This window comes from Liolophura sinensis, unplaced genomic scaffold (genome assembly GCF_032854445.1).
Source record: "Liolophura sinensis isolate JHLJ2023 unplaced genomic scaffold, CUHK_Ljap_v2 scaffold_23, whole genome shotgun sequence".
In the NCBI taxonomy this organism is placed as follows: Eukaryota; Metazoa; Mollusca; class Polyplacophora; order Chitonida; family Chitonidae; genus Liolophura; species Liolophura sinensis.
In genome coordinates this window covers 243,859-258,897 of record NW_027017962.1, presented here as the reverse complement: position 1 = coordinate 258,897, position 15,039 = coordinate 243,859, and the positions used below count along the sequence as shown (strand labels likewise).

The following is a 15,039-nucleotide window of genomic DNA, read 5'->3' as shown; positions in this document are numbered from 1 at the left end:
TTCCTCTTAGCCAATGAGAGTTGCTAAAACTGCCGGCTTGTTAGTGTAAAGTCGGAGCCTACGTCCAACATTCCGGTTTCCCGATCGTCAAGCGGAAAACGAACTGCACTATTCGCTGCCTTCTGGGAAGAAGAATTCTACCGGAAATGTACGAACTGCACTTCTGAGGTTTCCGACAGCAGTTTTCCCTCTAACACAGTCAACCACTCTATCTATTCTGATGATTACAGGTATATGCGCAGTCAACCAGTCTATCTATTTTGATGATTACAGGTATATGCGCAGTCAACCAGTCTATCTATTTTGATGATTACAGGTATATGCGCAGTCAACCACTCTATCTATTTTGATGATTACAGGTATATGCGCAGTCAACCACTCTATCTATTTTGAAGATTACAGGTATATGCGCAGTCAACCAGTCTATCTATTCTGATGATTACAGGTATATGCGCAGTCAACCACTCTATCTATTTTGATGATTACAGGTATATGCGCAGTCAACCACTCTATCTATTTTGATGATTACAGGTATATGCGCAGTCAACCACTCTATCTATTTTGATGATTACAGGTATATGCGCAGTCAACCACTCTATCCATTCTGATGATTACAGCACGTGATAGCTCAAACACGTGAATTCCTTTGTCAGCGGCAAATTGTTAAGATTTTGATCTGCAATGTCACATTTTTAACCGGTCAGCCAAAGATATTAATGCCAGGCTTAGTTTAATAATATAATTAAACACCATACACTTTCAGTATGACTGAGCCAAACGTTAATTGTATCTGGGATATATTGCAGCTCTGAAAGCCATGGCCGACCAAGGCTCATCGGCGGGTAAAATAGCAGGCGGCATTGTCGGGGCCCTTCTCCTAGTGGCTGTTGTTGTTGTCCTCGTCATCCTATACAGGTAGTCGCTTATCATGGTATAGATTATTACACGGTTACAGTTCACAGAGTCTAAAAAATCTCTGTCCGTCATACCGGAAAACGATGAGCAGTTGAGGGAACAAATTCACGTGACAGCTTCAAGCACCCGTCATTGTCAGGAGGGGTCAGTTCCTTCAGAAACTGCCCTGGCTTCTATTCTCTGTCCGGTTTCTTTCTGACTCTGTCTGGTTTCCTGCGGGGTGTACCAGGTTTCCTCCGACTATGATTTAGACAAGCGCAGTACAGGTTTAAATGTCCAAGGGTTTGGACGAAAAAATTAAACTAACGAGCGGCTTGCTTAGAAACAGTTTGTTTCTACTACCCTTAAAACGCCTTCAGCGTTGTGTATATTTCAATGTCTGGAAACTAATGCTGCGCACAGCATTAATAGCTTCATTAAACACAAAGAGATCTGTATAACGGTGGACAGGTTATAGAATATGTAAAGCGGTCACAACTTTGATCAATCTTTAGGTTGCGGCTATACCAGGAAGGTTTAAGTCGAACCAAAATTATACATCGTGCTTCTGTCCAGATAACATCGATTTTCCAACTTCTGTTTTTTATGGCTTTTAATGTTTATTTATTTCTTTTGCACCTTTTACTATTTACGACACTCCTGAAAGGAGGCGCAGCTCGTCAGCCAGCAGTGACAGGCCGTTAGGTTTGTCCAGGAACCAGGCAGATAGACCGGAAAACCACGCTATTGGCATGGAAAACAGAGGTACAGTTCATAATACAACTGCTCTAGTCCACATCTGTACATGGCCGGTGCAAATGGATCAATTCCAATCCGAGCATCATTTGTTATCAAATATTTTAAACAAACCCACGTCTTTCTCATCTTTGGAAATTTGTTAGATGTATTGTTTGTATATATTGATTGTTTATACGCTGTATCGTTGAAGATTTCCCACTTTATGCATGTGAACAATCCGAGCCTGACCTTTGACCCTTCCATTGTCAGGGCTCCATGCAGATAATGTACCAGTTCAGATGAATGAAGCAGATGAGGCTCTACCCTATGAGAATCTATTCACAACTGTCGTGTCTGCGGACGAGTTTTGGGAATATTATCACAGGAAAAAAGCCTCTGATGGATTCAGCGCCGAATACGCTGTAAGCTGGGGAGGTGGGGATATAGCTGTTTTACATGTTTTAGGGAAGAGGGCGGTGGTTGGGTGGTTAACGACACATAAGGACATGTGTTGTGCTCTCACTGTCTGTTGGGCTTTGTCAATAATAAGCAATCAACAGAGCTGACGGGCCCAATTTGCTTACCCGCGTTTGTTGAAGTTGGGCATATTACAACGTCAGAAGTGGGAAAGCTTTTCTTGCTTTTCTTGCTTTTCGGTGGTTTCCCCCAGCAACTCCGATTTCTTCCATCCATAAAACTAACCGCATTCATATACGTGAGGCATTATTGTGTGTACAGCTAAACACGTTAAAAACACCTCCATCAACTACTGTACTGATGTAAACGTAGCACAAGAGAACGTGAGCGTGGCAAGGCAAATCCAAGGACGGTAATCTTCACTGCGCTCTAATATGTTTCCTGCACCAGTAAACCTGCACCTGTAAACCCCCACCAGTAAACGTGCACCAGTAAACATGCACCAGTAAACCCCCACCAGTAAACCCCCACCAGTAAACCCGCACCAGTAAACTCGCATCAGTAGACCCCACCAGTAAACCTGCACCAGTAAACCTGCACCAGCAAACCCCACCAGTAAACCTGCACCAGTAAACCCGCACCAGTAAATCTGCAAAGGTAAACCTGGCACCAGTAAACCTGCAAAAGTAAACCCGCACCAGTAAACCCTCAGCAATAAACCTGCACTAGTAGACCCCACCAGTAAACCCTCAGAAATAAACCTGCACTAGTAAACCCCACCAGGAAACCCGCACCAGTAAACCCCTATCAGTAAACCTGCACCAGTAACCTGCCGGCTGTTCTACAAGCGAAGTAGTGTTGTGCAACTTTTAAAGCACGAATTAATAGAATAACGAAATAAATGTGTGATATATTTATATGTATGGAGGCCTGTGATGTGATGTTTTGTGACATGACAGATAATGGTAGCAATACTATGGCATATTACATGCAGAGGACTCCTCATTCAGGTTTTCTTAGGTTTGAAGAAGTCGGCTTCCTAAATATACCCGTTTTCTATTTTATACAGACTTTTTTCACATGATTTCAAATTTTTCAGAAATTTCCTGCGGGGTTACAGGCAAAGCACGACGTGGCAGATCTGCCATGCAACAAAATCAAGAGTCGATACAAAAATCTAGTAGCATGTGAGCATTTTCTGTTCTGTCGTTCATAAGCAAGCTGTCTTTGAAGGGAGCCGTAATAAAACTAGTTGCAATGGCAACAATCACTCTGTAATTAAATATATATTGCTTCGTGTCTTGGCTGTAAGGCTAATATGTAGCATATGTATAGGTCTGAGTTGTGGTGGATACACAGACGTAGACGCCTCACATTTGTCCATTTTTATGGTTGTAAATGTATCAGTTGCCGTTGTCTACATATGTACTATATTACTGGGTATGGTTTCTTGTCTGAGCTACAGTTCCAATTGTTTTACATGGGGAGTTTTAGTGTTTGGTGCATACATAGTTACAGATGTTACGAAGTGTCGCATCTCTCAGATCTCCATATCTGTCGTTACCATGGCAACATGATATACAGTAATCCTTTGTCCGTCATGTGATCAGGCATAGCTTCATGTCCTCTCTACAACTCTAATTGTTTGCCATGTGCAGTTTTTATCTTTGGTTAACATGTAAATACGGAATTGACAATATGTCGTGCATCACATTTGTTTTTTAATTTTGCATTTGCCCTGGAATATTCACTCTGTAGGGGTGACATCTTGTTTGGACAAGAATTCAAAGTATTTTGTACGTGCAGTTTTTCATAATTGACGGTGTGTCTTGCCAAACTCTTGTCAGTTTCTTTACAGGTTTGCAACGAATATAATTCGTCGGGTGTATATTATGTTTACGTGACCTCTACTTTCAGACGACCATTCGCGCGTGGTTCTAAAACCCTCGAACAAAAGTGGACAGTCGGATTATATCAACGCCTCGTATATTAATGTAAGTAGAACACAGACAGACAGTCGGGCTATATCAACTCCTCGTATATTAATGTGAATAGAAAACAAACAGACAGACGAATTATATCAACGCCTCGTATCTTAATGTGAATAGAACACAAACGGACAGTCGGATTCTATCAACCCCTCGTATATTAATGTAAAGAGAGAACACAAACAGACAGACGGGTTATATCAAGGCCTCGTATATAAATGTGAGTAGAGCACAAACAGACAGATGAATTATATCAACGCCTCGTATATTAATGTGAATAAAACACAAACGGACAGTCGGATTCTATCAACCCCTCGTATATTAATGTGAAGAGAAAACAAACAGACAGTCGGATTCTATCAACCCCTCGTATATTAATGTGAATAGAAAACAAACAGACAGACGAATTATATCAAGGCCTCGTATATTAATGTGAGTAGAGCACAAACAGACAGATGAATTATATCAACGCCTCGTATATTAATGTGAATAAAACACAAACGGACAGTCGGATTCTATCAACCCCTCGTATATTAATGTGAATAGAAAACAAACAGACAGTCGGATTCTATCAACCCCTCATATATTAATGTGAACAGAACACAAACAGACAGACGGATTCTATCAACCCCTCATATATTATTGTGAATAGAACACAAACAGACAGGCGGATTCTATCAACCCCTCGTATATTAATGTGAAGAGAACACAAACAGACAGACAAATTATATCAACCCCTCATAGATTAATGTGAATAGAAAACAAACAGACAGACGAATTATATCAACGTCTCGTATATTAATGTGAATAGAACACAAACAGACAGACGAATTATATCAACCCCTCGTATATTAATGTGAATAGAACACAAACAGACAGTCGGATTATATCAACGCCCCGTATATTAATGTGAGTAGAGCACAAACAGACAGACGAATTATATCAACCCCTCGTATATTAATGTGAATAGAACACAAACAGACAGACGAAATATATTAACGCCTCATATACTAATGTGAATAGAACACAAACAGACAGACGGTTTCTATCAACCCCTCATATATTAATGTGAATAGAACACAAACAGACAGGTGGATTCTATCAACCCCTCGTATGTTAATGTGAAGAGAACATAAACAGACAGAAAGATTATATCAACGCCACTTGTATAATTGTGAGTAGAACATCAATGGACAGGCGGATTCTATCAACCCCTCGTATATTAATGTGAAGAGAACACAAACAGACAGACGAATTATATCAACCCCTCGTATAATTATGTGAAGAGAACACAAACAGACAGAAATATTATATCAACGCCTCTTGTATAATTGTGAGTAGAACACCAATGGACAGACGGATTCTATCAACTCCTCGTATATTAATGTGACTAGAACACAAACCGACAGACAGATCATATGAAAGGCCTCGTACATTATTGTGAGTAGAACACAAACAGACAGTCGGATTGTATCAACGTCCAGAAAATTAATGTGAATAAAATACAAACAGACAGTGGGATTATAGCATTATCCATGATAAGTATCAGATAAAAAAAAAACAGCCGTCAAGGTCACTACACTGAACGATAAATACAAGATACAGACACAAAGCCAGCCTTCACGGTCATAGCGCTAAATCACAAATACAGGAGACAGACACAAAGCCAGCCGTCATTGTCACTACACTGAATAACAAATACAAGATACAGGCACAAAGTCAGCCGTCACGGTCACAGCACTAAATCACAAATACAGGAGACAGACACAAAGTCAGCCGTCATTGCCACTACACTGAATAACAATTACAAGATACAGACACAAAGCCAGTCGTAAAGGTCAGAGCACTAAATCACAAATACAGGAGACAGACACAAAATCGGCCGTCAAGGTCACTTCTCTGAATGACAAATGCAAGATACCCACAGAAACCCAGCCTTCAAGGTCACTACACTGAATGACATATTCAAGATACGGACGCAAAGCAAGACATCAAGGTCACTTCTCTGAATGACATATACAAGAGACAGACACAAAGTCGGCCGTCATCGACGCTACACTAAATGGCATATTCAAGATATATACACAAAGCCAGTCGTCATCGACGCTACACTGAATGGCATATTCAAGATATATACACAGAGCCAGTCGTCATTGTCCCTGCACTGAATGACATATTCAAGATACATACACAAAGTCAGTCGTCATTGTCACTACAATGAATGACATATTCAAGATATATACACAAAGCCAGTCGTCATTGTCACTGCACTGAATGGCATATTCAAGATACATACACAAAGCCAGTCGTCATTGTCACTACACTAAATGACATATTCAAGATACATACACAAAGCCACTCGTCATTACACTGAATGATATATTCAAGATATATACACAAAACCAGTCGTCATTGTCACTGCACTGAATGACATATTCAGGATATATACACAAAGCCAGTCGTCATCCTCACTACACTGAATGACATATTCAAGATATATACACAAAGCCAGCCATCATTGTCACTACACTGAATGACATATTCAAGATATATACACAAAGCCAGTCGTCATTGTCACTGCACTGAATGACATATTCAAGATACATACACAAAGCCAGTCGTCATTGTCACTACACTGAATGACATATTCAAGATACATACACAAAGCCAGTCGTCATTGTCACTGCACTGAATGACATATTCAAGATACATACACAAAGCCAGTCGTCATCGTCACTACACTGAATGACATATTCAAGATAGATACACAAAGCCAGTCGTCATCGTCACTACACTGAATGACATATTCAAGATATATACACAAAGCCAGTCGTCATTGTCACTACACTGAATGACATATTCAAGATATATACACAAAGCCAGTCGTCATTGTCACTACACTGAATGACATATTCAAGATACATACACAAAGCCAGTCGTCATTGTCACTGCACTGAATGACATATTCAAGATATATACACAAAGCCAGCCGTCATTGTCACTGCACTGAATGACATATTCAAGATATATACACAAAGCCAGCCGTCATTGTCACTGCACTGAATGACATATTCAAGATACATACACAAAGCCAGTCGTCATTGTCACTACACTAAATGACATATTCAAGATACATGCACAAAGCCAGTCGTCATTGTCACTACACTGAATGACATATTCAAGATACATGCACAAAGCCAGTCGTCATTGTCACTACACTGAATGACATATTCAAGATATATGCACAAAGCCAGTCGTCATTGTCACTACACTGAATGACATATTCAAGATATATACACAAAGCCAGTCGTCATTGTCACTACACTGAACGACATATTAAAGATATATACACAAAGCCAGTCGTCATTGTCACTACATTGAATGACATATTCAAGAAATATACACAAAGCCAGTCGTCATTGTCACTCCACTGAATGACATATTCAAGATATATACACAAAGCCAGTCGTCATCGTTACTGCACTGAATGACATATTCAAGATAGATACACAAAGCCAGTCGTCATTGTCACTACACTGAATGACATATTCAAGATACATACACAAAGCCAGTTGTCATTGTCACTACACTGAATGACATATTCAAGATATATACACAAATCCAGTCGTCATCGTCAATGCACTGAATGACATATTCAAGATATATACACAAAGCCAGTCGTCATTGTCACTGCACTGAATGACATATTCAAGATATATACACAAAGCCAGTCGTCATTGTCACTACACTGAATGACATATTCAAGATATATACACAAAGCCAGCCGTCATTGTCACTGCACTGAATGACATATTTAAGATACATGCACAAAGCCAGTCGTCAATGTCACTACACTGAATGACATATTCAAGATACATGCACAAAGCCAGTCGTCATTGTCACTACACTGAATGACATATTCAAGATACATGCACAAAGCCAGTCGTCATTGTCACTACACTGAATGACATATTCAAGATATATACACAAAGCCAGTCGTCATTGTCACTACACTAAATGACATATTCAAGATATATACACAAAGCCAGTCGTCATTGTCACTACATTGAATGACATATTCAAGATACATACACAAAGCCAGTCGTCATCGTCACTACACTGAATGACATATTCAAGATAAATACACAAAGCCAGTCGTCATCGTTACTGCACTGAATGACATATTCAAGATATATACACAAATCCAGTCGTCATTGTCACTGCACTGAATGACATATTCAAGATACATACACGAAACCAGTCGTCATTGTCACTGCACTGAATGACATATTCAAAATACATACACAAAGCCAGTCGTCATCGTCACTACACTGAATGAGAAATACAAGATACAGACACAAAGCCAGTCGTCATCAACGCTACACTGAATGACATATTTAAGATACATACACAAAGCCAGCCGTCATCGTCACTGCACTGAATGACAAATACAAGATACAGACACAAAGCCAGTCGTCATCAACGCTACACTGAATGACATATTCAAGATACATACACAAAGCCAGCCGTCATCGTCACTGCACTGAATGACATATTCAAGATATATACACAAAGCCAGCCGTCATCGTCACTACACTGAATGACATATTCAAGATACATACACAAAGCCAGTCGTCATTGTCACTACACTGAATGGCATATTCAAGATATATACACAAAGCCAGCGGTCATTGTCACTGCACTGAATGACATATTCAAGATGCATACACAAAGCCAGCCGTCATTGTCACTGCACTGAATGACATATTCAAGATATATACACAAAGCCAGTCGTCATTGTCACTACACTGAATGACATATTCAAGATACATACACAAAGCCAGTCGTCATTGTCACTACACTAAATGACATATTGAAGATATATACACAAAGCCAGTCGTCATCGTCACTACATTGAATGACATATTCAAGATATATACACAAAGCCAGTCGTCATTGTCACTACACTAAATGACATATTAAAGATATATACACAAAGCCAGTCGTCATCGTCACTACATTGAATGACATATTCAAGATATATACACAAAGCCAGTCGTCATTCTCACTACACTGAATGACATATTCAAGATACATACACAAAGCCAGTCGTCATCGTTACTGCACTGAATGACATATTCAAGATATATACACAAATCCAGTCGTCATTGTCACTGCACTGAATGACATATTCAAGATACATACACGAAACCAGTCGTCATTGTCACTGCACTGAATGACATATTCAAGATATATGCACAAAGCCAGTCGTCATCGTCACTACACTGAATGAGAAATACAAGATACAGACACAAAGCCAGCCGTCATTGTCACTGCACTCAATGACAAATTCAAGATACATACACAAAGCCAGCCGTCATTGTCACTACACTGAATGACATATTCAAGATACATACACAAACCCAGTCGTCATCGTCACTGCACTGAATGACATATTCAAGATACATACACAAAGCCAGACGTCATCGTCACTACACTGAATGACATATTCAAGATACAGACACAAAGCCAGCCGTCATTGTCACTGCACTGAATGACATATTCAAGATATATACACAAAGCCAGTCGTCATCGTAACTACACTGAATGACATATTCAAGATACATACACAAAGCCAGTCGTCATCGTCACTGCACTGAATGACATATTCAAGATACATACACAAAGCCAGTCGTCATCGTCACTGCACTGAATGACATATTCAAGATACATACACAAAACCAGTCGTCATCGTAACTACACTGAATGACATATTCAAGATATATACACAAAGCCAGTCGTCATTGTCACTGCACTGAATGACATATTCAAGATATATACACAAAGCCAGTCGTCATTGTCACTACACTGAATGACATATTCAAGATATATACACAAAGCCAGTCGTCATTGTCACTACACTGAATGACATATTCAAGATATATACACAAAGCCAGCCGTCATTGTCACTGCACTGAATGACATATTCAAGATATATACACAAACCCAGCCGTCATCGTCACTGCACTGAATGACATATTCAAGATACATACACAAAGCCAGCCGTCATTGTCACTACACTGAATGACATATTCAAGATACATACACAAAGCCAGCCGTCATTGTCACTGCACTGAATGACATATTCAAGATACATACACAAAGCCAGTCGTCATTGTCACTACACTGAATGGCATATTCAAGATATATACACAAAGCCAGCGGTCATTGTCACTGCACTGAATGACATATTCAAGATGCATACACAAAGCCAGCCGTCATTGTCACTGCACTGAATGACATATTCAAGATATATACACAAAGCCAGTCGTCATTGTCACTGCACTGAATGACATATTCAAGATACATACACAAAGCCAGTCGTCATTGTCACTACACTAAATGACATATTAAAGATATATACACAAAGCCAGTCGTCATCGTCACTACATTGAATGACATATTCAAGATATATACACAAAGCCAGTCGTCATTGTCACTACACTAAATGACATATTAAAGATATATACACAAAGCCAGTCGTCATCGTCACTACATTGAATGATATATTCAAGATATATACACAAAGCCAGTCGTCATTGTCACTACACTGAATGACATATTCAAGATACATACACAAAGCCAGTCGTCATCGTTACTGCACTGAATGATATATTCAAGATATATACACAAATCCAGTCGTCATTGTCACTGCACTGAATGACATATTCAAGATACATACACGAAACCAGTCGTCATTGTCACTGCACTGAATGACATATTCAAGATATATGCACAAAGCCAGTCGTCATCGTCACTACACTGAATGAGAAATACAAGATACAGACACAAAGCCAGTCGTCATCAACGCTACACTGAATGACATATTTAAGATACATACACAAAGCCAGCCGTCATCGTCACTGCACTGAATAACAAATACAAGATACAGACACAAAGCCAGTCGTCATCAACGCTACACTGAATGACATATTCAAGATACATACACAAAGCCAGCCGTCATCGTCACTGCACTGAATGACATATTCAAGATATATACACAAAGCCAGTCGTCATCGTCACTGCACTGAATGACATATTCAATATATATACACAAAGCCAGCCGTCATTGTCACTGCACTGAATGACAAATTCAAGATACATACACAAAGCCAGCCGTCATTGTCACTACACTGAATGACATATTCAAGATACATACACAAAGCCAGTCGTCATTGTCACTACACTGAATGGCATATTCAAGATATATACACAAAGCCAGCGGTCATTGTCACTGCACTGAATGACATATTCAAGATGCATACACAAAGCCAGCCGTCATTGTCACTGCACTGAATGACATATTCAAGATATATACACAAAGCCAGTCGTCATTGTCACTGCACTGAATGACATATTCAAGATACATACACAAAGCCAGTCGTCATCGTCACTGCACTGAATGACATATTTAAGATACATACACAAAGCCAGTCGTCATTGTCACTGAACTGAATGACATATTCAAGATACATACACAAAACCAGCCGTCATTGTCACTACACTGAATGACATATTCAAGATATATACACAAAGCCAGCCGTCATCGTCACCGCACTGAATGACATATTCAAGATCTATACACAAAGCCAGTCGTCATTGTCACTGCACTGAATGACATATTCAAGATATATACACAAAGCCAGTCGTCATCGTCACTACACTTAATGACATATTCAAGATACATACACAAAGCCAGTCGTCATCGTCACTGCACTGAATGACATATTCAATATATATACACAAAGCCAGCCGTCATTGTCACTGCACTAAATGACAAATTCAAGATACATACACAAAGCCAGCCGTCATCGTCACTGCACTGAATGACATATTCAAGATATATACACAAAGCCAGTCGTCATCGTCACTGCACTGAATGACATATTCAAGATATATACACAAAGCCAGTCGTCATTGTCACTGCACTGAATGACATATTCAAGATACATACACAAACCCAGTCGTCATCGTCACTGCACTGAATGACATATTCAAGATACAGACACAAAGCCAGCCGTCATTGTCACTGCACTGAATGACATATTCAAGATATATACACAAAACCAGTCGTCATCGTAACTACACTGAATGACATATTCAAGATACATACACAAAGCCAGTCGTCATCGTCACTGCACTGAATGACATATTCAAGATACATACACAAAGCCAGTCGTCATCGTCACTGCACTGAATGACATATTCAAGATACATACACAAAACCAGTCGTCATCGTAACTACACTGAATGACATATTCAAGATATATACACAAAGCCAGTCGTCATTGTCACTGCACTGAATGACATATTCAAGATACATACACAAAGCCAGTCGTCATTGTCACTACACTGAATGACATATTCAAGATACATACACAAAGCCAGTCGTCATTGTCACTACACTGAATGACATATTCAAGATATATACACAAAGCCAGCCGTCATTGTCACTGCACTGAATGACATATTCAAGATATATACACAAACCCAGCCGTCATCGTCACTGCACTGAATGACATATTCAAGATACATACACAAAGCCAGACGTCATTGTCACTACACTGAATGACATATTCAAGATACATACACAAAGCCAGCCGTCATTGTCACTACACTGAATGACATATTTAAGATATATACACAAAGCCAGCCATCATTGTCACTGCACTGAATGACATATTTAAGATACATACACAAAGCCAGTCGTCATTGTCACTACACTGAATGACATATTCAAGATACATACACAAAGCCAGTCGTCATCGTCACTAAACTGAATGACATATTCAAGATACATACACAAAGCCAGTCGTCATCGTAACTAAACTGAATGACATATTCAAGATACATACACAAAGCCAGTCGTCATCGTAACTACACTGAATGACATATTCAAGATATATACACAAAGCCAGTCGTCATTGTCACTGCACTGAATGACATATTCAAGATACATACACAAACCCAGTCGTCATCCTCACTGCACTGAATGACATATTCAAGATACATACACAAAGCCAGACGTCATCGTCACTACACTGAATGACATATTCAAGATACAGACACAAAGCCAGTCGTCATCGTCACTGCACTAAATGACATATTCAAGATACATACACAAAGCCAGTCGTCATAGTAACTACACTGAATGACATATTCAAGATACAGACACAAAGCCAGCCGTCATTGTCACTGCACTGAATGACATATTCAAGATATATACACAAAGCCAGTCGTCATCGTAACTACACTGAATGACATATTCAAGATATATACACAAAGCCAGTCGTCATTGTCACTGCACTGAATGACATATTCAAGATACATACACAAAGCCAGTCGTCATTGTCACTACACTGAATGACATATTCAAGATACATACACAAAGCCAGTCGTCATTGTCACTGCACTGAATGACATATTCAAGATACATACACAAAGCCAGTCGTCATTGTCACTACATTAAATGACATATTCAAGATACATACACAAAGCCAGTCGTCATTGTCACTACACTGAATGACATATTCAAGATATATACACAAAGCCAGCCGTCAATGTCACTGCACTGAATGACATATTCAAGATATATACACAAACCCAGCCGTGATCGTCACTGCACTGAATGACATATTCAAGATACATACACAAAGCCAGCCGTCATTGTCACTACACTGAATGACATATTCAAGATACATACACAAAGCCAGCCGTCATTGTCACTGCACTGAATGACATATTCAAGATACATACACAAAGCCAGTCGTCATTGTCACTGCACTGAATGACATATTTAAGATATATACACAAAGCCAGCCGTCATTGTCATTACACTGAATGACATATTCAAGATACATACACAAAGCCAGCCGTCATTGTCACTACACTGAATGACATATTTAAAATATATACACAAATCCAGCCGTCATTGTCACTGCACTGAATGACATATTCAATATATATACACAAAGCCAGCCGTCATTGTCACTGCACTGAATGACAAATTCAAGATACATACACAAAGCCAGCCGTCATCGTCACTGCACTGAATGACATATTCAAGATACATACACAAAGCCAGTCGTCATCGTAACTGCACTGAATGACATGTTCAAGAAAGATTCACACAGCCAGCCGTCATTGTCACTACACTGAATGACATATTCAATATATATACACAAAGCCAGTCGTCATCGTCACTACACTGAATGACATATTCAAGATACATACACAAAGCCAGTCGTCATTGTCACTGCACTGAATGACACATTCAAGATATATACACAAAGCCAGCCGTCATTGTCACTGCACTGAATGACGTATTCAAGATACATACACAAAGCCAGCCGTCATTGTCACTGCACTGAATGACATATTCAAGATATGTACACAAAGCCAGTCGTCATTGTCACTGCACTGAATGACATATTCAAGATACATACACAAAGCCAGCCGTCATCGTCACTGCACCAAATGACATATTCAAGACACATACACAAAGCCAGTCGTCATTGTTACTACACTGAATGACATATTCAAGATACATACACAAAGCCAGCCGTCATCGTCACTGCACTGAATGACATATTCAAGATATATACACAAAGCCAGCCGTCATCGTCACTGCACTGAATGACATATTCAAGATATATACACAAAGCCAGTCGTCATCGTCACTGCACTGAATGACATATTCAAGATATATACACAAAGCCAGCCGTCATTGTCACTGCACTGAATGACATATTCAATATATATACACAAAGCCAGCCGTCATTGTCACTGCACTGAATGACAAATTCAAGATACATACACAAAGCCAGCCGTAATCGTCACTGCACTGAATGACGTATTCAAGATGCATACACAAAGCCAGCCGTCATTGTCACTGCACTGAATGACATATTTAAGATACATACACAAAGCCAGTCGTCATCGT

At 39.5% G+C, this 15,039-nt stretch overlaps 1 protein-coding gene across 1 annotated transcript in view; it reads left to right on the top strand.

The window, feature by feature from the left end:
- Window positions 1–817: 817 nt before the first annotated feature.
- LOC135481338 (receptor-type tyrosine-protein phosphatase kappa-like) overlaps window positions 818–15,039 on the top strand; it is a 32,006-nt gene continuing 17,784 nt past the window's right edge. Inside the window, exons 1-5 of the mRNA XM_064761176.1 lie at window positions 818–915; window positions 1,562–1,659; window positions 1,903–2,054; window positions 3,149–3,236; window positions 3,967–4,043. Of these exons, the coding sequence (XP_064617246.1) occupies window positions 818–915; window positions 1,562–1,659; window positions 1,903–2,054; window positions 3,149–3,236; window positions 3,967–4,043 (513 nt within the window). The remainder of the gene's footprint in view (window positions 916–1,561; window positions 1,660–1,902; window positions 2,055–3,148; window positions 3,237–3,966; window positions 4,044–15,039) is intronic.